This window comes from Syngnathus scovelli, chromosome 14 (genome assembly GCF_024217435.2).
Source record: "Syngnathus scovelli strain Florida chromosome 14, RoL_Ssco_1.2, whole genome shotgun sequence".
NCBI classification, from domain to species: Eukaryota; Metazoa; Chordata; class Actinopteri; order Syngnathiformes; family Syngnathidae; genus Syngnathus; species Syngnathus scovelli.
Window position 1 is genome coordinate 9,707,032 of NC_090860.1, and position 24,613 is coordinate 9,731,644.

The window sequence follows — 24,613 nt, forward strand, 5'->3', positions numbered from 1 at the left end:
TTTTAAAAACTTCAAGAATAACAATAAAAAACAAAAAATAAACTGATCACATATAGTATATCCCAAAAATGTACTTGCAGTCTCAAATATTAGGAGCAAAATGCTGCCATTTATGGGCAGTCTGGCACCTTGCATTGTATACAAGTTGTGATTTATTAATGTAAATTACATCCTATGAAATTAACACGGGAGATCCCTGCTTCACATGTTATTTTGAGCTACAGTGTGTAACTTTACAGTTCCAAGTCACTCGTTTCATTTCCAGCACTCACTCTGATGACCCAGTCAAGGTAGCGCCGCTATTCTCTTGTTAAGGAAATGAAAACATTGCATATGTGTGTGAACCATGCGGCTGGTATGTGCGCTGAGCCGTCGCCATGCGCGCAACAGCTGATGGTAAAGCCCGAGTGTGCTCACACTGTGTGTGAGTGGCTGTCAAGAGTTTCAGAGCTGCACCCTGATTGGCTCAGCTTTCTCCTTCTAGGGTTATGCTCAGCAGCAGAGTCATTGATGAGCAGCCACTGAGGTTCCTGAGCTTCCTGTTGCCAAGATGAGCTCCATATTTGTGCGGCCCACATAACTGATTATTTTCTTTGATGTATAGTGAACCTTATGAGGTAAACTCCTCGCCTCGGGGAGTGCCGCAAACATTCCCCGAGCGCAGAAATGTAGCATCAAAGATATAAATCATCCGGTTTGCAAATACTGTACTACAATAGCATGCATAGTCGGCACAGATATTGTTTTCGTTTCAGTCATTTGAGAGATGGAGACTGAGATATATAATAGTGGGGGGTATGTGGCAACATTGTTTGGTAGTGACCTCCACCATTCCTTTCCAAACATGTAGAGAAGGTCATTGCAGTGTGACGTGAGCTTTCTCTAGATGGGTAAAAAGGTAGAGTACAATTAATCAGTGCATCCACTGGCTGCCATTCATACAACACCGCAGTAAATCATTATTTTAAATTACAATATCAGCTTTTTGAGACATTTTTGTTTAGTCGTCTATAAATTGTATAAAACTAAAGGCACTATTTGTGGACAAGAGGTGAATTCATTAATAATTAAACAAATGTGTTTTGCTATAATGACAAACTTGAGCCTCTTTAATTGTTTTCCTTGTTTTTTTAACAAGTATAAATCTAAAACAAAACATTTATATAAAAAATACAATCACATAAATAAGTTAAACATGTAAGTAGTCACACAAAATGGGAATTGCGAGATAAAATATTGCTGCATGCCACTAAATATCTGCTACTGTAAGGTCACGAGGAGGTCGTAGTAGAGAGGAAATACGCCGCTTTTCGGTCTACAAAATAACCGCGAGGTTGATGACTGTTCCAGCTCTGCTTTAAAGCTTGCCGGTCCAGCTTGTTGAGGCCTTGAGAGCAAAGACGCAGGTCTTTGACCAACTCTGACAAAGTGTCCAGATCCTCGCTATCCAAAGGTCCTGACACCTGGCAACCTGATGGCGGTGCAACAAATGGAATTAAAGTATCCATACTGGACACCCTTTGATTTGTTACAACCATAAAGAAAATACCTTGAAGGTTTAGTAGCGTCAACGGGCGACGCGCTTCTCGGAGGGCGCTGAGGATGCTGTGGAATCCTACTGAGGTGATGGATGGATTTCCTGACAGGTCCAACTCTACTAGGTTAGGACATGTAGAGAGACACCTAAAAAGACGACAAGACAATTTTGACAAAGAATACATAGACGGGCATACATCTTTAGTTACTCAGTCTTTGCAATGTTGTTTGGGTTGCATGTAAAAGTAATCACCCCCCCCCCCCCCCCCCCCCAAACAATTGCCTGTATTGGACAAACCTGGCCATGGTCGCTGCACTGCTATCGGTTAAACCATTAGCTGCCAGACTGAGGTGTGTTAGTGAACAGTTCTCCTAAGGACAAAAACATTTTTATTGTACATCGTTATCACGTACTTTATAATACATACAGTCGATCAACAAATCAGGACATTTATAGGGCCCATTCAGGGTGCAGGTTTACTTCATGTAATGACCCGCTAGTGCTTGTACCTGTGACAGGAGGACAGTGAGGTGCTCCAGCGCTGGGTGATCAGTGGTGCCCCTACGCACAGCCGACAGGTCCAAATGTGTGAGCGTGTGCAGAGGCAGCGTTTTCAGCACAAGCTCAAATCCGGTGGAGCCCAGTGCATTGTGGGAAAGACACACTGAATTCAGGTGGCCTGTGGCTATGGGGGCAATATCAATATAGTCATTTACTGTGAGGACTGGTGTGTATCAGTTGATAGGACAAATGTTGCCACCTGTTAGAGCGCTGGCGAGCAGCAAGCGATGCTGCTGCAAGAAGCGAGATGTCAGGCCACAGCCGCGCAGAGACAACTCAGCCAAGAGCGGGCAGGAGGACAGCAGTGAAGACAGAGCCTCCGATATACTGTCACCCAGCGGGTTCAGGCTGAGGTTCAACTCCTTCAGACACTAACAGGAAACACAAAGAACAATATTTTGAAAGAGTCACATCTATAAATCACTGCTATTTAAATGTGTGTATGTTATCTTTGGCAAAATTCAGGGTGGATGTAGGTCAAGTTCCCAAAAATGTTCTGGAAAAATATGCCTCAAATGTCAGACAAAACATTATGCAGGACGGCAAAAAAAACTCTACCTTGTTGACAAAAGCATCTAAAATTAACTTGTTTTCTTTTTCTTCTAATTTTATGGTGTCACCCCAAATGAGGGCGAAGAGACAAACAAATAACCATAACAAATAAATAACTTAATTAAATATCAATTACATATTTGTATGTGATTTAGATTAAACATATGATAACAAATACTACACTCCACTACACAATTTCTTATTGCAGCAATATTCCACTAGGGGGAAGCATCACACTAAGACTTTTTTTCTATTTTCATTGTCTGCCAGGCATCTTCACCAGGCATCTTTACTTCATTTTAGTTTTGTTACACAGTTGTTAAATTCTCTTCATACTTTTATGAAACAGCATCACAGAATAGATTATGTATTTACTGTATATTTGTTTAAAAAAAAAAAAAAAGTGGGCTTCATCACAATCTGGATCAGAGCACTTACTGGAAATGCAGGATGGTTGAGTGCCTCTAAGGCTTTTGCTGCATTCTCAAGCCCTACTCCTGTGACCTGATTGGACGAAATGTCCAGCACACAGAGCCTAGGCATGGTGGCGGCGGTGGCGACCAGCTCGCCGAGGAGCTTATCGTCGAGACGGTTGCCTGACATGCGCAGCTCGATGAGGCTGTCCTGCAGTTTGAGGGCACGGAGGAGAGCGGCGAGGGATGACGCGGCCAAGCCGAGTCCGCACACCGACACAGAGGAGCTCCCATCCTGCACCTCGCATAGCCGGCTGACACGCTTATTTTCCTCTGCAGGGACAAACACGTTGGTATTTTATTTCCATAAATTTTCTGCTTAAATCTTGTGAGATTAAAAAATATAGTATATAAGTGCATTAAAAGCCAACTTTTCATAAGATGCTTAGTTGCTCACCCACTGCCAGGCTGACACATGCCTTCTTGTAGCGCTCTTGTAGAGGGGGGAGATCCCAAGACAATACTTCAGCCAACACCTGCAACATCACTCCTGATCAGTCTTCATGTTGTTAGGACAAAGATGTCAGTGAATGCGCTCCAAACCTCCTCATTGGTGTGCAGGATAGTCAACAGAAGGTCGTGCGGGGATAGCAGAGCGCCCTCTTTCTGCAGCGACAGGCGAGGAAGCAAGCCACACTTGTGGTAGTAACGTTGTGCTGCCTGGTCACAGAGCCACGAGACCGTGCAAGATTCGGCCTCGCTGCAGTAGATGACAGATAAACTTCATAATATAAACTCGATTAAATCTTTTCGTTTTGTCGGCTAACCTTTGCGGAACTGGGATGAGGAAGATGTCGTCCTGAACTCTGACCCTCATCCTTATTGGCGGAGGCAGTGAAGTAGGAGAGGAAGCAGCCGGCCTCTGAGTCAGAGGCTGAAAGGAGACAAATTTACACTGAAATACAACATTTGTGAAGAATAAATACAAGAAAATATATTACGTTTTCTCAGACCTGCATGTGAATTGGATGAGGTGGCGGAGGAGTCTCAGGTCTCGCTTCGTCATCTGTCAGGGTGGGGCTATGTGACCTGTTGACTTCTCGTCTGCCCAAACGAACCATACCAGGCATTTGAGTCATTTTTACCTGCTGAGGCTTCACAGAGTTGTTTCTTTTCACAGAGGGGCCCCTATTACTACATGGCACAAGTGTAGAACCTGAAAGAATAAAAATTAATCGTGTAGAAACTGTGGACACAATAGAAAGATTAAATATTTCCTGAGTTCTCACTCCTGTAGGACATCTGAGAGTTTGGCGCTCTCGCAGATGAAGATACAGTTTTGTCCTCCCATGCTCCATTTTGCTCAAGTCGAAACCTTTTCTTTTTGGGCTGACTTTCTACCAAATCATCCACCAGCCAGTCATCAGCCAGATAGTCCTCCTCTGCAACCAGAGCAGATTTGCTGCTGGATGAAAGGCCAGGCATGACGGGGGGGTGAGGTTGTGTTGCGCGGCCTTGCAGGAGGGTTTTAGCGCTACCCAGTCCTCGAATGGCGCTTTGGTACTCGTCCTGGCCAAAGACAAAGGAAGCAGGTGGATCCTGTCCACTTTCCATGCTGGGGGTGGTAACTGGAGTTGGTTCTTTTTGACACTGAGCTGGGACTGAGAGTCTTTGGCGGACGGGATGGAGGGGACTAACAGGTCTGTCAGAGTCGCTGTCATCTGAAGAGCTGGTCTTATTCTGAAAAGAAATTTCCCCTTTTTAATTCCACTCACAATTTTTTTTTAAATTTCCTTTCAATTGTCATGTACACATTATCGGTCACAATAAAGCTAGATGGATAACGAATTGTGGGTGTTGATAATCATTATATCAATACACCAAGTGTGATTACCCCATAAAGAAGAGCGGCCTCGGTCCCTCTGGCACCGAATCGCTTTGATGAACTGCCGAGCTGCCGTTTCTTGACGCTTGGATAGGCATTGGCCTCTAACCGATTGCTGCTGCTGCTGGGCCAGTCTTGGCTGGAGGCGCAACCCCCTTCCGAGGATGAAAGTGGTTCTGAGTTTTCGGCATCAAACAGCTGGCTGTCTTGCAGAGCGTCGAAAGGTTTGGGAGGGGGAGCAGCGACGAGCACTGTGGATGGAAAGGAAATGAGATCTGATTTAAGAGAATGTTTTGGCTGGGTGCAAAAAAATGAATTACCTCCTCCTGACATCGCCTTCTTTAGAAGTCGCTCTGTAGCTGCGCACTCTTGCTTGGCCTCGTGGTCTAGCTCCTTTTTGTATGTCCTCTGCCAATGACGGAGGGTGTCCATTGCAGTATCACCCTGAGAGACAGCAATGGGTCAAGGTTTTATTTGGGTGACTCATATTCACACACAGCAACGAGTACACAAGAACACAAACGCACTTTAGCGTTGCGAAGGTTGATGGAGGCCCCTCGTTCCACCAGGAGTCTGGCCACCGGGAAATTGCCACAGGCCAGGGCGTCATGGAGAGGTGTCACGCCCTCACACAAGTTGCCACCCTGGTCGTTTATGTTGGCGCCGTGGTCCAGCAGCACGGCCACGATGTCTGGATGAAAATGAAGGAGGCAGAGACGGTGGGCTGGCATTCTTTCAAAGAAACATATAGAGTAATTTTATGAGTTACCATAGTGACCGTGGTTGCAGGCCTCGTGCAGGGGAGTCCAGCCACAGTAATCTCTGGGGTTCACTGGGTGGCCCTGATAGTGGTTTGTAAAATTCACGGTTTGGTTCGTATCTCAACTCGAAATAAATAACACTAAAAATAAATTATGACTCACAATGTTTTGTTGCTATGGTAACTAACGTCATGCTATGACTGCATTCATGAAAAAGTTTTATTTATGTTGGACTCACCTGTTCTACCAGGTACTGGGCTTGCTTCAAGTTGCCGTCTATGCATGCCCTATGGAGGGACGTCTCACCCTTCTCGTTCCTCTTGTTCCACTGCAGAAAGAAACAGTGCAGAAGAAATTGATCACTGAAGTTGTGGGAGAGAAATAATGCTTCTTCTCTCTCACCCGTCCTGCTTTCCTCCTTCCGGATACCATCTTGTCATATCCCTCCAGGTCGTCATCTGGAAGCAATACAAGACATTTAGAGGCCAATTTAGGAGTGTTGGGGGGGGGGGGGATCTGAACAGGCCAACCTGAGTCTGAGAGCGCAACATCACTATCATCCAGTGGTTCACTGTAGTCCATTTCCTCCTCGACATCCTCCTCTCCATCACTCCCATCTGGGGTCCAGCCATTAGAAGCACATAGCTCCAGCAATTTAGCTTCTGTGTCATTTGCGTCTGCCGAGCTCTTTCGCTTTTGGGCTGCCAACCATAGCCTCAAAACACGCTTCTGTAAGGGAGGGATGCACATGCACATTTAGAAAGAGTTCCAAGCTGCCCGCAGCTAAACAATTACCAAAATATCAGAAGCAGCTATCAGTGCAAGAGTCTTCAGAAATGTCTGCAAAGGCGCACAATCCTGATGTAAAGGCTGTCTGCTACCATGGGAACACGGATCCGAAACAGCAGTTCGAATAGTGGTTGGTGTGATGTCTTTTTCTGTGACATCTTGGCTGTCTTTAAAATGTTACAAGGATGAGCATAGTAACCGATGGTTAAGAATCGATTCAAAGGCAGAACACAATTAATCAACAATTGATTTAAAGATAGTCCTGGATTAATTCAGTGAAAAACTTGACTGTAACCAGTCGATTCAGTGTCTAACATTTTGTGGTCAGCAATGGGAAGTTGATCCAGAGCTAATCAGACATTCTGAGATTCTCCCGCATTAACGCTCCCATCAGAGGCCTACTAACCTGTAACCTGGCCTGCCCACACATCTGAGCGCAGCGAAACGCCGCATTATAGCTGCTGTCCTGATCCTCAGGGGCACTGCCACTCTCCTCCTGTGCCGCTGCGATGTTTAACCAAGTGCTACATTCCTGACACACGCACAGATGAGGGTTGACGTGCGAACGAGAAATTTCCCCCCATCGATCGGATTACCTCGGCCGGGCTGCCCTGCCGTAACGCCAGCTCCTGCTTGTAGTGATGCACGGCCTCGCTGTGCCGCCGTAGGTCAGTGAAGGTGGCGGCCAGAGACACGTGGATGACCGCCAACTCGCGTGCTGGCTTCCCCAAATCCTCAGCTCCTTTAAGCTAATTAATTAGCATTCATTTAAAATTCAGATACATTCATTTAAAAAGTCCATTTATAGATCACATTTGAAATGTAATTAACTGAAACATGCAGAAAAAAAGAAAAATCACCTGAGCTCGATATGCATCCAGGGCTTTGCGAAAGCAGCCGACCTTGCAGTAGAGATCTCCGAGCTGTTCCGCCAGCCCTATGGCCTCATGGGAGCTTAGGTTTCTGGCTTGATTTTCCCCCAACTCCTCTTCGAGCTTAAAACCCCGGTCGGCTATGGGAGTGATTTTTTTTAAAATAAGTGTCACAAGTCAAGCAACACAGTTAAATGCAATGCATATTGTTAATAGCATTTTGAGAACAGTCAATAAACAAATAATGGCTTAACATTTTTACACACAATAAATTGAATGTAGTGTATAAAAAAACACAAGTGAGCTCCTTTACCATATTTAAACATTTTCTTCATTGCCTGTTTGTCCTGTTGCTGCTGTGAACCCAACAAGAGGGATTTTTTAAGGGATCGTCTTGCAGCTACAAAATCGCCCAAAGAAAGCTGGACCTGCGTGTTAAGAAAACAAAAAAAAGTCAGAAAATTAATTGTTTCATTTTAATTCCCCCATTTTATTATCCCTTTTCAAGTTGTCACCTTGCCGATGCAGTGGAAGCACTCGCTTTCGCTGAACTTGTCCTTCATCTTTCGGGCACATTCTTTGGCCTGCTCAAGGCAGCGCACCGAGTTGGAGTGCTGGCCGTTGCGGAAGAAGATGTTGCCCAGGTTGTAATTTGCCCGATAGAGATCCTCGAGCAGCCCACTCTTCCTTTTTTAAGAGCAAAGGAGAAGAGAGTTAAAGATAATTGTTGACTGTTGAGATTACAGACTCTCATCTCTTACTCTGCAATGAAGACACTACGTCGGATGAACTCGCTGCAGCGTTCGGGCTCTCCCAGGTGGTCATAAACCAAACCAAGATTGAGAAAAAGACGAGCCTTCATTTCATGAATCTCTCGCTCTGGTACTGTTCCTAAAAAAAACACAGGGGCAGGTAAACGTTACTTTGTTATTATTTTTTTTGTAAACAAAAGGAGCAGAGAGCAGCAGCAGGTTCACACCTTGAAGATCATCTACAATATTGAGGCTCTTTCTGAAAGCATCTTCTGCTTGTTTGAGACTTTTCCTTGATTGATCAGATTCGAAACAGAAGAGGTAAGTCCGTCCTATCGTGGCGAGCGCCCGCTGCTCCTCAGTGTGATCTCCAACAGAGCGAGCCAAGTCCAGATGAAGGCGCTGATGCTACACAAGGCAACGATGCACATAACATTTAAATGTGGTCTCCAGATTCTATTTGCAAGTGAATATTTATATTTAATGTACATGGACTCACTTTAAGTGCAGTCTCGATGTTCCCCAGCTCTGCATAGCACTCTCCGATCTTACGATTTGCCACGGCGCGTCCAATTACGTCGTTTAACACTTCAGACAAAGACAACTCCTGCTGGTGCTCCTCAATAGCAGCTTCATAGTCACCTGGATGAAAGAACCCCGCAAAATCCACACCAAAATAACTAATTGAGCACTAAATTACTAAAAATATATAGTATACTTAATTGTCCCAATAATATTTCATACATGAATTTGTACAAAATAAAATTCCTCTCAAGGAATGCACATGCAGAGATTATACAGATGAATAGGATTTACAAGACAACCCTATTTGCGTAATACAAAGGTGGATATGATTATTATTTATTGATATCATAATTATTAACTACTTAGATTTATAAAGCACCTTTATCACCAGCATGCAATGTTTTGGAGACAATTCAACTGAGACGTAACTTTAGCACTCGATATTGCGGTGATTTATATCCGTGAAGCCAGGGTAAAAAGAAATCGTGCACTTACCGTTTCTTGAAAGCAGCTCTCCAAGCTGATTACAGATGTTAGCCTCTTCTTTTATGTTATTGCTGTCTTGGGCTTTGCTTTTCGCTTTCTCCAACACTGCACAGCAACGATCGCCGCCAATGACAACATCAAGAACGTAACAATCACTGGTGTCAACAATCACGACGTGATGAAAAAGCAAACCAGCAGATCGATCAAGAGAATACTTACACTTTTTCTCCCGAGAAAAACTCATCCTGAAGTTCAAGCAAGGCAAGCCAGCTACTAATTTGCTAGCAAATGACTGACTGATCTTGGTGGAGCGCGCTCAGCTGTATGTGTTGCTTCGAAAAAAACTAATTGCGACTGAGTAACAGACACTTTTACGCGTATTTTTCATTAAAATACATCGTTGCCGGTAGTTTACATGGCTGATCGCAAACTGGTACTGGTGCTAATAAACATCGCCGTTTGACACGATTGATTATTTGTTGCCTTTCTGTTAGGAAACTTTGCAAAACCCCGCCAGCGCGCTGCCAACCAATCGAAAGTTCATTAATTTACCCAAAATTTAGACTGTCAGGCAAACTTCTTTTAACTTACTCCCGTGACGTGTTTATTTAAAAAAAAAACTTCTCAAACAAAATTTCTAAATCTCTTTGGTGATAAGCATTCCCAATGGTGCCTTAACTAGAGGTAACACAGTTGTAGCTTATGCCTGTAAGTCAAAAATGAGACATATATTATATTTATAAAATTTGATTGGCTACCTGGGGACCACATGACACATGACGCTTCCTCCCAAAAACAACTGTTATGTTATAATCTGTTATGATCCTCGACAATAGTGACATTTACGTATACATTTATTTTATTTCTATTTTTTAGGCACAACAACATTCATGTGTGTGATGCAAAGTTAAGAGTCAACTGTCACATCATGTTTCACCACTGTGATGATCAAGTTTTATGTTATGTTTTTTGAAATAATTACCTTTACTGATAACATTTTATTACGAATATAAATTTAAAAAAAATATTTGGGTGAGGAAATATTTGTCCACCAACAACATTGAAGGCCAGAATTAGCGCCCTCGTTTGACCCATTCAGTAATAACCAATTAATCTGTTTTTGGCTCAAGGGCCAAATTTGTTTTTTTGTTTCTTTCTTTTACTGGACAGATGGGCCAGGCTACTTTTAGATCATGCAAAAGACCATATTAGAATGCATAAGTAAAATTTGTTTATTGTGAGAAAAAAAATCCTCATTTTTAAAAAGAAAGTGACCTGCGGCTTGTCCCATCAGGGGATTGCTGCAGTGAGTCACTCCAATTTAAAATCAGTTTTTCTAATCCAACCGTCTGTATGGGGAGAAAACAAACGAGAGAAATAAATAATATCTGTGGTGGCAGTGTGGGAGACTTTTCAATTAGTCTTTCCAGATGCATAACTGTGATCGAATGGGACAATTTCAGTGGATGACAGATCTGAAAAACTGGCACGTCCTCAGAATATTTTACCCAAGCCAAAGACATTATCACACCCCCACACCATCATAGATGATATCTATTGAACGTGTTGCTGATAAAACGCATTGTTCTTTTCCTCTTTGACGCAACATCAATGATTTCCCAAAACAATTTGAGATGTGGAATCGTCAGAGCACAGGACCCTTTGTCATTTTACTTCCATCCATCCATCTTAGATAATCGTGAACCCAGAGAAGCAGTTACCGTTAAATGACAATGTTTTTTTTTGTCGTGTTCCTGAGCCAAAATGAGCCCTTTGTGGATGCTCCTTTAATATCCAATTAACTTGTGGAACGTTCTAAACAGGTGTTGTTGTTTTAGCATTCCGCAGCGTTTTCCATCTTTTATTTCAGACTCCCTGCTGCTTTATCTCACCTAAATGCCTTCGCTTTGGCTTTGACCTTTGTGTCATGGAAATAATGACACCGACATCCAATTATGACAGAAACATGAATGGCATTCAGCAGCATTGTTCATTTTCTAGCACATTTTTGGCATGCTGATTAAGTGGTTTACCCAGCCGCTTCAGTTCTGAGGTTGGGGGTTCCAATCTGGGCTCCAGCGTTCCTGTGTATGATCTCATGTGTTGTCTGAATTGTCCTTTGGCATAGTATAGAAAAAGGATGAATGGGTTGGTTTTTGTCGTGACAGGCTCACAAGGAGTTAAATAGCCTTTCGCATGTAACTCAGGCCACCCCTCCAAAATGCCAACCTCTCTGTGAGTCTGCATCTCCAAAGCGTTGACCTTACAAATGAGCACGCTGCATCATTGTGGGAATTGGTTCTTCTGGGCGGCGCAAAGTCGAGTCGAGAGCACACATCAGTGAGTGCAGCAGAGAGGCAGGCACATCCGCCGCTCGCTGCAGGGATCAAATCTGCACCATCTGACGCTCAAGGATTTATGGGTTTAGTCAAAATTGCTTTTCCCACTGTGGAGATTAAGCACCGGAGGACATAGGATGTTTTCCACCCGGGCCGTAGAATAAACCAGTTTGGCTTTGCTTTGCTTTTTTTTTCCCTCTCTTTCAACGTTGGAGCTCAGGCGCTGGCTGAGGGAATGCCTGAGGAAGTAGTTGGAGCCCAAGAGAGGAGCACGTTCTGACTGTCGGGAGAGAGAGAGAAAGAGAGAGAGGTCCGTTCTCCGGGGAATGTGAGCCATGCGGGTGGATACTGTGCTTGTGTTCTTCATCTTCGCCTGCCTGGCAGGCGCTGCCGGAAAGATGGCTCAGTCTCGGGGTCACAAGCTGGAGACCTTTACACAAAGCAGGTACAAACGTGGGAATGCAAAAAAGCGTGCGTGCGTGTCGCTTCAGTCGCTTTATACTGCGTGTGTTTGAAAAGGAGTTCATCAGGTTAGATTGACAGGATGTGGGCCGGCGTTTCCTGAGTCACCTGTGTGCTACCTCGCCCCTCCCGTTTCTTTTTTTTTTCATACAGCAGATTGGAGCGCAAGGGAGACCTAAATCCCTACTTCTATTTATGAACCACTGACGAGTTGTTTTGCCCCACAACCGCCGCAGGCGAGCGAAACATTTTGTCACCCGGGGCTGACCAGATATACGACAATTTAAACTTCTCGTTATAACCCAATGGTTGAAAGTCTTTAGCAAGCGTTTAGACTTTAAATGCCGGGGGAAATAGTCACAAATGTGATCTATTGTTACCCCAAAGTGACTTCAAAATCAGTAAATCAATCCTTCCTCTCATCCGTCCATTTTCTTTACTGCGTGTCCTAATTAAGGTTGCCGGGTAGCTGGAGTTGATCCCAGCTGACTTTGGGTAAGAGGCAGGTTACATCCTAAATTGGTTGCCAGCCAATAGCATGGCATACACGGAAAATACTTCCTGATTAATTAATTAGAGTAGCTATCAAAAGCAAAGCAGGGGTGGCGAAACTGAAACCGTGCTCACTCAGTCCATCATACAATAATTCAAAAGAAAACAGAACAAAAAATAAAACATCAGAGGAATTGTAATTTAAATATAAACACAAATGGGCTACTTTAGAGTGCCCCCCCCTCCCCCCAAAAAAAGAAAACGCTTCCCCACATCTGAACACGTTAATTGAATTGTTGCAACTTTAATTATACATTCAAGACATTTGTTTTTAGCAGTCACTGCTAAAGGATTCTGTTTCATCATTTATTTATGACTTCATTAAAAAAATAAAAGGTAGTCTATTCGTGAATTAAAAGAGTTGCTATGACTGTAGCATTGGGCTGTTTTTGACGGTTAAAACGAAAAAACCAATTTGCAGACACAAGCAGTCACCTTATCTCTTTTGCGATCAGCCTCTTCTTAAATACATTCTTGGCTGACTGGTGGCTGCAATGAACTTGTGATTGCTTTCTGTTGAGGATAATAAGACCATTGCAAAAGTCACAAGTCTATTGACAGCAAAGCCCATCGCTCTGTATCATATAATCCTGCCGCCTTTAGATTCTCTATCATTTGTCCAGATGTTTAGAGCTCAGTGGAGACATTAAACAGCTAAGCATCATCAGCCAGAACGAACACGCCTCAGGTCATTTGGGCTGCGAGTGTGCACCATTTTGTCGCTAATCATCTCACGGCTGATTGGTGGTTGTCAACTAGAACGGGGAGAACAGTCATGGACGCCAACGTGATTGAAAGCAGTAATCCCTGCAAGCGTCTTTGTCGTTTTCTTCTCAAATCCGGAGTCTTACTTTTGTCTTTCGGGCAGCTATTTTGCGTTGGGTTTTTTTTTCTGTTTGAAATGTATTGTTGCTTTAACCATGAAACTGGTCAAAGCAATTTTAATGAGAGATGGCTTGATGTGTCTCGAGACATATTTTTACGCTTAATTGAAAAACGTCTTGACTCTTTTTCTAGCACGTCAGGTTTTTGAGATATTTAAGTCTGATCTGTAAATGCTTGAAGAAAATAATTCCACTTGTTGCTGAACCTTTTAATTAATAAGTATGACTAAGTATATTTCCATATTAAAGATCATTATTTAACAATCAGCAATAGAATATGCATGGTTTCACAAAAACATTGGTTTCTGACCCAAAAAAAACCAAAACCTTTCCAAAACACAAATATAAAACTATGAAAATAATGCAAAACACTAATCGCTGGGTGCCAAAGCGGAATTAAGTTCCTCCTTCAGATGCCGCATGTTCTGAAGTTGCGCACGTTTTTCGACTTAGGTACACAATCCTCGCCAAAGTGGTAATTATCTCTTATTTCTGGTCGTCTCCCAGAAGTGTGAAATCACACAAACACGCTGCTGCTGTATTGTGGGTGTGTTTCCTGTTAGATTCCTCGTGGAGAAATCATCCCTAACGTTCACTTGTGCGATTCAAATTGAAAACACGGGGGCTCTTGGAGATTGATTAAGTAGGCCTACAACTGGGTGCGCTGCGAGGTAAAGCGGAGTGCAGACAGGCGGTCGGCTGTGCTCTGATGACAGTCCGAGAGAGGATTGGAGCGTCATTTCTGCCAAGAGGATTAGGAACCAGCTGCTGGATGCAAGCAGACGAGTAGCACCCATCGGCCATGTGTGTAGCCAGCACCCATGATTTGCCCTTATTTCCTTTTCCCTCCTCCCTCCCTCCCTCCCATCTCGTTTTCTTTCTTTGCATCTGCTTCTGTGCCGTCGTCTTTATGTTCGTCTGTGCTTGTCAGAGGGATTTATCTCTGTCTGTCTGTCACAACATGCTCTACTCCATTAATCCATTTTGGAGGGGTTTGGAAACTCATCTTTTTCTCCCTCGCCCTCGTGCCGCGTGTGGTCTGATGAAAGCCGGTTAAGCCATGAACGTATTGCAGGCACGCCTCTGGAAGAGTGACATCATCACAGAAGACATGACTTCACTCAACTTGGAAGCAATGATGAGATGATGCCCTCTTAGCCCATGTGCGACTGATGCTGGGATTGAAGCCTATGTGATGTAATCGAGAGCTGCTTAAAGAAATGTGTGCTCTCGTAAGCCTGTTTGAGTACGTATAGTGGATAGAAAAAGTTTTTGTTCAGGTTTTTGTAAAATAAAATAAAAAAAATGATGACATCGGTCAAATTCACCAAAATCAAACTAAAGTCCAATCCACTTTCTGTCACACTAATATTTATTTTTTGTGTCAATGATCAGGTCCCGAAGAGAAACAAGAATGGATGGTTCAGGTCACAAAACCGGAAGGTGAGGAAATCTATTTATTTTGGTATTGCAAAGAGGCATTTTATTTAGCTTCAGTTTTTGCTAAATGTAAACACTAGAAATGCATTTCATTACACAGCAATAGGAATCATTATTCGCTCAATTGACTGTTAATGGAGCTGCCATATCCATGCAGACATCCACTATAGCATAACATTATTTTGCTCATTACACTGGAATGAAAACAGTAGTTGAGAGTATTTAGAGATGATCACATCCCATCTAAAGTAATAGCAAACGCATAACAAGGAACCCATTAATTGATTTCCTTCACAATAAATCCAAGCAATGTAGCCAAATGGCCCATGTCTACTTCAAATATGTTTCTTTCCGCAGCCCAATCTACAAAAGAAGCCCTGACTTGACAAAATCTCTGATGACTAAATCAGAGCAGCTTCTCAGGATAGACGACCACGATTTCACCATGAGGCCGGCGTTTGGAGGTCAGCCAAAAGATGTGTTTAATGACTTTTAGCTTTGAGTAGTGCAAATAAAAAAAGGATATTTATGGCTTGCTTGAAGCCATAAGTGCTGGGCTGTCACTTACTCGGGCCATTTTTTTTTTTTTAGAAGCCGAGCTTGAGTAGTTTATCAAAGGAGGTAGTGCTATCGCAGCCATGGCTGAGCGCTTTGTACTCTCATCTTTCCTAGTGCTGAGTAGAAAGGGGATTTTAAGAGTTGTTGACTAAAATGTATTGGTGGGATAAACATTCAAAAGCTTATGCGAATGTACACTCAGTAGTCACCTCAATAATGAGCTCTCACGGAGGAAAATTATTCCTTTACAAAGAAGATAATGTTCAGTTTAGACTGACCCTGGAATATGTACTCAAATCTTTTTTTATACTAAGTTCCTCCGGAGTAAGTCTCAACAGTCCAAAAAAATGCGTCATGAATTAGAAAAAAGTAACATAGTCAGTAAAAGTCACAATTTATTTATTTATTTATCTATTTAAATATTCATTTAAATGTTTATTTATTTATTTATTTATCGATGTTTCTATTTATTTATTTATTTGTTTACTTATTCAATTGTTTTTCTATTGTTTAGATATTTTGTGGATTCTAGCATTTCAACTTTCAAAGAAAAACTACTGGCAGCATGCAGTAGTAGTATTCATCTTATTCAAATATGAATATTATAATACAAATATTTTCCCCTGCTTCACACTTCAACTGCACATCCTCTAAAAATGCAAGCACAAGCTGGATTTCATCCTGCCGCTGCGTCAACTTTGATCCATTATTGCGACCTAATTGTGTTCGCGCACTTATCGGAGGATGATGCTGTGGAGTCTCAAAGCGGAAATAGGTCACATGGACTCTCGAATCCCACAGCCAGACTGATTTACGTTGACACTAAATATGTTTTGATAAGTGACTATGAAAGTAAAAGCCATCTGTGTAAACTTAGCATCACTGTGTCACCATCATTTTTTACTTCAGGTCCTCCCATTCCAGTTGGAGTAGATGTTCAAGTCGAAAGTTTGGACACCATCTCTGAAGTGGATATGGTGAGCAAAAAAAAATAAATACTGCATAAGTCACGGGGGCAGCACTTTGATATGGAGGAGTACATTTTTTCTTTCCAGGACTTCACCATGACACTTTATCTCCGTCACTACTGGAAGGACGAGAGATTGTCATTTCCAAGCACCAACAACCAGAGCATGACTTTTGACAGTCGCCTGGTGAAGAAAATTTGGGTCCCGGATATGTTCTTTGTGCATTCTAAGCGCTCTTTCATCCATGATACCACCACCGACAATGTCATGCTGAGGGTTTATCCTGATGGCAACGTGCTGTACAGTCTCAGGTAAACACAGCGGATGGTAAACAATTTCCTTTCCTGAAATTTTACATTTAAAAGGAAAAATATCCATCTCTGTCATGTTTGCAATTTCCTACACACGCAAAAAAGATTAATTATTCATGAACTTTTTTGTGTGAAAAGATGGTCAACTACATAAAAACTATTCCCCCGAATCACAGCGGGGGATGAAATTGAATTGGAAATGGAAACTGCAGCATACGAATAAATAAAAGTTGAAAGTTGCTACTCCAAGGGAAGAGCACCTTGAATGCGTCATTCTGTAATCACTGTAATCACAATACGAGACAAATGTGATATTGTTCATTTCATCACAATGTAGAGTGATTTACAATACATTTTGTGAATGAATCATTGAAGGCTTTGAAGGCTGATCATTTAAAAAAGAAAAAAAAAACAAGAATAAAGGGAAGATGTTGCTCAGTATATGGAATATATTTTTCTTTTAGGGTCACGGTTACCGCCATGTGCAACATGGACCTCAGCCGCTTCCCTCTGGATACCCAGACGTGCTCTTTGGAGATCGAAAGCTGTGAGTGGATTCATCATTGCATCTTTCATATCTTGACAACAGACTCCCAAAAGCTATGCCCACATGAAAACGAAAAAACAAACTCCTTTTCATCTTGTGTTCTGCAGCATCTGATGCCGCTAGATAAAGTGCACAAAAGAAATATTGACCTAAATGAACACAGGGTTGATGCTGCCCCTTTCCACAGATGCGTACACGGACGATGACCTGATGCTTTACTGGAAGAAAGGCAACGAATCCCTCAACACGGATGACCGAATATCCCTTTCCCAGTTCCTCATCCAGAAATTTCACACCACCACCAAGCTGGCTTTCTACAGCAGCACAGGTTACCTAATCTCCTTCCTGTGTGTTCAAGCATCCACATGAGAATTCCAGTTCACCTCGTTTGGCTTTCAAAGTCTCTCCCACACTGATCCCCAAGTGTGGGAGAATATCAGAAAACAAATTCCAGCTGGATGAAAACAGTGCAAGAAACAACTATTTAAATTTCACAGTGGCATTGAATGAATCAAATGACTTCGAACAACTTGTGCGGCGCTTTGAAGGCCCTGCGGCATTTTTTTTCCGGGCGCTCATCACTTGCCTGCTCACAAGAGCCTCTGAAGTGTTAAAAGGATTTTACGTGCTATCTTCCCTTGCCAGAAATAGCATGAACCTTTCCTTTGGGAGGTTTCATGTCCTATCAACTGCTTGTACACATCATTTTATGTGTGAAAATGTGTGTGTTTGGTTTGTCCTTCGCAGGCTGGTACAACCGCTTGTACATCCACTTCACCCTGCGTCGCCACATTTTCTTCTTCCTGCTGCAAACCTACTTCCCCGCTACACTCATGGTCATGTTATCCTGGGTGTCCTTCTGGATCGACCGCAGGGCAGTACCCGCGAGAGTACCCCTAGGTAAGCCCCGCCCCCTTTCAGTCTCTCATCATTTTCTACCCATTATACAGCAATAATGTTCACATGGGAAGACTGAAAGAAAAACGTGCCTATGGCGCTCCTTAGCAGCCCTGATCCACACAAAATACTTTTTTCCTGCTCATTCAGATTTAATTAACACGTTAACGGCGTAATAGAAACTGTAATGACAATTAGAGATTGCAATTCCCTTACAAATTGGCACGAGATGCTCTTTCTGACTCAGGGAGAAATGAAAAGAAGAAAGCAATGCACGACTTGCACACTGGAGTACATCAAATTGTATCATAGCAATCAGTAGATACCAAATCAAATATGCTCCTGTAATCTGATCATCTAGGTTCTATTAGAGTCCTCCAAAATTGCAATACTATCTCTTATCGTACTCTCAGTTCCTGAAAGGTAACACATTGTAGACCTAACAAAAAGCTAATTCTGCTATATTTGTACAGGTTTTAAATCGATGTTCTCTCAAGGACGCTGGCCGTCAAATTTCCACACCAAAGCTCCCACTTTAAAACACTCTTAGCTTTCCAATTACCACCATAATGAGCGACATTAAAAAACTGTTGCGTAATAGACCCAAAATCTTCATCAAAAACAAGGTAGAGCTAATATTCCAAAAGTTTTTTTTTTGTGACCCACTGCAGCATTATGCAAATTTTGAGCACTGCGCTGACAAATAGGAAAACAAAAATATGCACCAAAACATTCATTCACAGGTGTCCAGTCTTTAAAAAAAATGTCTGTATTTTTTTAAATTAAAGCCACTGGGGTTACATAGGTTATTAGACAATAGACTACACACTATTATTTTTAACGAGGTAATACAATTTATATAATCTGGACTCCTGTTGCCATGGCACCGTTTTATTAATCAGAATAACGCTACCCAGAGGAGTAGTGGAGGAAGCTCCCATTGCTCCCGACGTGTCGTTTTTCTTTAGACAGCAAACGAGTTGCGACTCAATCAACAGGATCGTTGCCAAGTCACGTCCTCCAAGTTGTCTTCTCTCAATTGCTTCAAGACACAATTAGCCAAACAATCGAATAACTATCAAGCCCATTTGTAATATAAACAGGTACATTTATCAAGTTGAGAAAGAAGATAACACTTAGTATTCATGTGCGTAGTGAATAAAAAACACTTTTTTTTTTTAATGCGTGTTTTTTTCTCCTTCAGCGTCACACATAAAAACCTGTTTATTTCTAAATGTGACAATCTCAAGCCAGAGGCCCACCACGGAGGACAGCTGCAGGCAATCTGTGCCCTACATGTTTACTTCTTGTCTGACCTTGCTTTTGGAGCACAATCGTGCAAATAATTTCATGCCGTTCTGTACCGTTTTCTATTTTTGTGTTTGATTTAACATGGTCTTGGAACGAAACAGGGATTTTTTTGTGTGTGTGTGTGTGTGTGTTTCTCATGGTAGGCATCACCACTGTGCTCACCATGTCCACCATCATCACCGGGGTCAACGCCTCGATGCCGAGAGTGTCCTACATTAAGGCGGTGGACATTTACTTATGGGTCAGCTTTGTCTTTGTCTTCCTGTCGGTGATCGAGTACGCCGCCGTTAATTACCTCTCCACAGTTCAGGAGAGGAAAGAGAGGAAGCTAAGGGAGAGAGTAAGTAATACTCTTTTCACCGTTTGAATTTTTAATGGCGCTTTTAACCTGCATGATGTTGAAAAATGCACTTTCGCATCGTCTGCCGCAACGATTGTTGGCTGCATTGCATTTGAGAAAACAAATTACCCAAGCAAGATTAAAATACTTATACCGTCATCGCGTTTAGAGGCCTCGTCTAACAACGGTGGTGCCGAGGGGTGATTTATTTAAGGCAACAACGATGAAATTGTTTCACTTTTAAATCAATGTGCTTTTATTTGCGAAACACATGAATAAATGCTCTCGCTGCCTGGAGGAAGTTTTGCTATTCCACTGGGTGCAAAAGACCGAGACCAAGAAGAGAATATATAAATATGAAACAGATATTTGGAGTCAAATCCCAAGTCATATTTTCCATCTTAAATAGCCTCAGTGACTAGTGAAAATACAAACTAAACCCCACGTTACATTTCAAATAGTTCTAAATTGGAACAGGAAAGAACGATTAATATAATGTGTGCATTTTCCCATTGGTAAATAATTGAAGCCTTTATTAGCTGTGCTGGTAGTTTTAAAAGTAATTGTTGACTGTTATAAAAGTGTACGAGGATGAGCCGAGGGATATCATTAAATTAAAGTAAAATAGAATAAAACTGTTTGATGATGTGGTGGAGTAAGAATTTCTCCGGCTGACTCAATCAATACATTGTGCTAATTCGTGGTAAAGCTCACATGTGACCTTGATGAAGAAGGCCACCATAAAAAAAGGAAAGGATGGATATTTCATATTAAAAGGCAGCTCTAAAATTAGTACAGGCAAATCTAATGTGGACGTTCATTTGAAAGACATTTTTAATATTGGATCAGTTTAAGCTTAGACCTATTAATCAATTATACATGCAAATGAACTATAGACGAACATAATGTTGCATATCGGTTAAAAACTAGCTGAAGCCTGCCTAGCTTGTTCCTCTTTTTTTTTTTTTTTATCTATGTACTGAAATCATGAAATTCTCTTAAGGGAGTGAGTAGTTTGAGTCTGCCCTACAAAATAATCCACTTTACATTATTTACTACAGTTTGAAAACTAATTAAAGCCAAGAGTACCAATTCAACAAATCGGCCGCTAAGCATCGTGAAGGGAATTGTAAGGCGTCACACGCGAGACTGAATAATATATGATGTTAATTTGCACTGACTATTTTCTACATTGCATCAGTGTAAGCCTCTCTCGGGGCCATGGCCAATCAATGCAGGCCTGGAGCTCAACCATTCTATAATATTTCATCTGGCAAATGCGAGGGCATATGGAGCCAAAATCACCCACGTTACCACCGGGAAAGATTTACAGCACAAACAGGATTTCTTAAATATCAGAGGTTATTTATAGCTTTTAGGAGATCAACAAACTAATAAACTTTTTTTTCAAAAACATTTCCTAGCTACCCTGCACTTGCGGTATCGGGAACCCGGACGACATGATGATCGACCCCCAGATCACCGGATACGGCTCCATGGACATCAACACCACGGGGAACTACGGCATGCCGGAGAACGGCGGACGCCAAGATCGAATTCTGGCTCAGGTGGCCCTGAACGATCCACAGCTCACAGGCCAGGTCAAGGCCTCCAGGGGCTACGTGAACATATGGATCGACACACACGCCATAGACAAATACTCCCGGGTGGTCTTTCCCGGAGCTTACATCCTCTTTAACATCATCTACTGGTCCATCTACTCGTAAGGTGTACGCACGGGGAGGAACGTGCGCTAAGCTGAAAAGAACTGATATGTAAGGACTTAGTGGAAACGCTACCGGGAACGAGGACCGTCGCCTTCTCAACAGAAGCCTCTTAAGACTGGTGACTTGCACTGGTTCCGCTCCAAATGTGTGTGTGCGCGCGTATGTGTATCTGTGTGTGTCATGCAGTGACTTTCGTGGCGTGCATAGAAAGACGTTTGCTGTCGCTTAATGTACCGCCTGCTTTGAGAGGCGAAGGCAGCACTTTTTCACTCCTTGAAGGATGAAACCACCGCACAAATATGTTTCTTACTATATATGATAAGTATTAACTGTTTGGGAGCTTTTTATTTTCATCATAGTCGCTCGGAGGTGTTTTTAGGACGTGAAGGGCCTCTTGCTTATTCGCCTTTTTGGGGGCCTCAACATGTCACAAATGTGTGTATGCTGGTGAAAATTGATGTCTTTTAGGGATTCTCAGCATGACAGCCTGCCACAAGAATGAAATAATAGAAAAGAGTGTTACTGTCTCCAATGCTAAATTACTGTAGCAACAGAGCAAATCCCCACATAAAAAAAAAAAAAAAAAAAAGCTATCTTCTGCTGAATTCCATCCATTTTCTATAGTGCATGAATACATTAGGGTGAGCTGAAGTCTATCCCAGTTGACTTTGGACCTCTGGATTGGTTGTCAGTCAATTGTGTGGCACGTATATGGATAAGCCACTATTCACATTCCCACCTATGGACAATATCGTCTGCCTGCATGTTTCTGGAAGAAGCATGGGAACGACACACAGGAATTCCTGAGCCGAAACTCAAACACAACTGTGAGGCTGATGTGCTAGCCATCAAACTCTATTGATCATTTGGGGGGATTCACAATGAAAAATAGATGTGAGGCCCTGTTTATTATTGCTTGTTGCTTCATTTTCTCTTTAGTATTGCATGGCAGGTCCAATCAACTGGTCTTGCGGGACGTATTTTGGTCCACATGCCGTAGGTTGCCCACCCCTGAGGAGACCATTGAAAGACACTGCATTAACTCTATTTTCACACTTGCCAATTAGTCACACAACTCTAAACCTCCTCAAGACAATCAGCACGTGAAATATGACTCGATGTACGTTTCCTTGTGTGACTTTCGTATCAGTGCTGTGAAGCTACCGCATTGCATCTTTGTGATTGGACAATGGTTTGTTATGAATTAAAAAAAAAAGACAAAAGAAAAAAAAAAGCACTGGCTGATGTACCTTATCATTAAAATGACTATTTCTACTTTATTGATACTAGCACAGCTATAAATAGGCCACCATGGTGACATTACCAAAAATTGGACATGATCCCTCAGAAATTGATAAAAAGATGAAAATAAAACTGGTCAGGGATGCTGCCAGGAGACTAAAAGCAATTCAATTTGCTGCAGTTATTTCTACCCAATAGCGGCTGTGAGATTTGGTTGACAACAATCTCCCGTTATCGTCATAGGAGGTCTGGCATGCGTAACGATAAATTTCAATTCATGCTTTATAGGCGATGACCTTCGAGTTTGAATTCATAAGTGAAAAGCATACTCGAGTGACTCGGCCACTGAATAATCATCAATGTCATTGCCTTCAAGTACAAAAGTGTGGGATGAGAGGCACCGTTCCTGAATAAAAAAACATTAAATGAAGAAGCTTGCTCAACATTTTATAAAGTTTTATGAAGGAAAGGAATCCAACAAGCTTTTGAATATCTGTTCTTGATATGCAGAGAACAAACATGAAAGCAGAAAAAAGAATCAAGCGAATACGCTGCAGTGAATATGAAGCTCCAGATTTCTTCTCAGAAAATAGACGGTTTTACTTAGAACTGTTAAATGGGCGCTTCGAGTTCTCTTGATAAAATGGCTTTTATATCTGAACAGTAAATGCCATGTTTTTGTGAAACCTTTTAAATTAAGCAAAAAGCTCCTTTTGCTTCATTTGGATTCCATTGCAGTGGTGAATAAAAGCAAAATTGTAGAACCTCTGCCACTGGCTTGATTTTTCTTCCTTTGCATAAAACTGCTTCAAATATTTTGTAGTGAGCTGTTATGTTTAGAGGTCTCGCCAGTTTTTTTGCAAAGTCCTCTCACACTTGGGCTCAGCAGATGCGGGCTGCACATCTACAGCTGTCATGGCCAGAGCCTTGGCCACCTTCAGGGTGTACATCTGGCTTGGCAAAGGCAGAGCTGACGTGGAGGAAGGGATGCCATCAAATGGACATTAAGTAAACAGGCAAACAACATGGCTAAAGCAAGAATTATTATACCACCTGCTGCTTTGGCGTACTCCTTGGTGTGATTAAACGTATCTGTGCCAATGTAGAAGAAGGGACGGATTGCATGGTACCCGAACGTTGCCAAAGTCTGAGGTCGGACGACAAATGTGTGCATTCACTCATGTCTGTCCACAGTGTGGAAGTGGATTAATCGTGTCTTGAAGCAGTTGAGGCAAAGTGGAGTGCACTACATGGCTCCAAGCAGCTGAGGCCATGTTGTTTCAGCTCCACTACTTGGATATGAAGGAGTTATTCTTTAAAGTGTGGTATGCGTACAATATGTAGGCTCCCTCTAGTGGTGCACAAAAGTATTGCTGAATTAAATGTTCCAGCTGTGCGTAAAGTGCCTTAAATTCTTATTTTAATTCAATAAAGTACATTTTAGTTGTAGTCAACTTTCAAACATTTAGATTTTTACTGAACTTTAATGTGCAATTTATGTAATAAATTGACTGTTTCTATATTAAAAATAATAAATATTTAAAAAATATATTGAAAAGAAATTACACGATATTTTAGAAAAGTGTTGTTGAAAGTAAATAATGTTAGAGTGGCTTACAATATTAAAGGTAATTATAAGAACCACTGGCCTAAAGAAATCTAACATGACATCAGAATAACATTGAAAAAAATATATTTTTATATTATTCTTGAAAGTAAAATACTTTCCATGGTATTATCTGCTATTATATATGTATAATTTTAGACAAAAAAACAAACATTTTATTTTATATATTGATCCACATTACGTACAGGTGTGTATTTAAATATATTATTTACAATTGTAATATTTTGTTCATTTAAACAATATTTTTTTTCACCTGAAATAATAATCGATCCGTT

General features: G+C 41.8%; 2 protein-coding genes across 2 annotated transcripts; one reads left to right on the forward strand and one right to left on the reverse strand.

The window, feature by feature from the left end:
• Nucleotides 1-1,080: 1,080 nt before the first annotated feature.
• Nucleotides 1,081-9,658, reverse strand: tonsl (tonsoku-like, DNA repair protein). The gene is made up of 28 exons (XM_049739385.2): nucleotides 9,353-9,658; nucleotides 9,143-9,238; nucleotides 8,622-8,764; nucleotides 8,350-8,530; nucleotides 8,132-8,261; nucleotides 7,886-8,057; nucleotides 7,684-7,798; nucleotides 7,359-7,510; nucleotides 7,095-7,247; nucleotides 6,905-7,030; nucleotides 6,240-6,438; nucleotides 6,112-6,167; nucleotides 5,948-6,037; nucleotides 5,718-5,790; nucleotides 5,476-5,639; nucleotides 5,269-5,392; nucleotides 4,958-5,199; nucleotides 4,353-4,803; nucleotides 4,077-4,279; nucleotides 3,891-3,997; nucleotides 3,667-3,823; nucleotides 3,521-3,599; nucleotides 3,089-3,396; nucleotides 2,298-2,469; nucleotides 2,047-2,222; nucleotides 1,835-1,908; nucleotides 1,550-1,683; nucleotides 1,081-1,471 (listed from the first exon to the last, which is right to left on the reverse strand). The coding sequence occupies exons 1-28, from the start codon at nucleotides 9,375-9,377 to the stop codon at nucleotides 1,272-1,274; spliced, it is 4,302 nt and encodes a 1,433-aa protein (XP_049595342.1). The 5' UTR covers nucleotides 9,378-9,658; the 3' UTR covers nucleotides 1,081-1,271.
• A 1,759-nt stretch (nucleotides 9,659-11,417) lies between these two features.
• On the forward strand, nucleotides 11,418-23,481 carry LOC125980379 (gamma-aminobutyric acid receptor subunit rho-1). The gene is made up of 10 exons (XM_049739387.2): nucleotides 11,418-11,917; nucleotides 14,766-14,813; nucleotides 15,168-15,274; nucleotides 16,278-16,345; nucleotides 16,424-16,647; nucleotides 17,112-17,194; nucleotides 17,382-17,522; nucleotides 17,942-18,094; nucleotides 19,546-19,742; nucleotides 21,167-23,481. Exons 1-10 carry the CDS (start codon nucleotides 11,808-11,810, stop codon nucleotides 21,467-21,469), a joined length of 1,434 nt encoding a protein of 477 aa, XP_049595344.1. The 5' UTR covers nucleotides 11,418-11,807; the 3' UTR covers nucleotides 21,470-23,481.
• The last annotated feature ends 1,132 nt before the right edge of the window (nucleotides 23,482-24,613 follow it).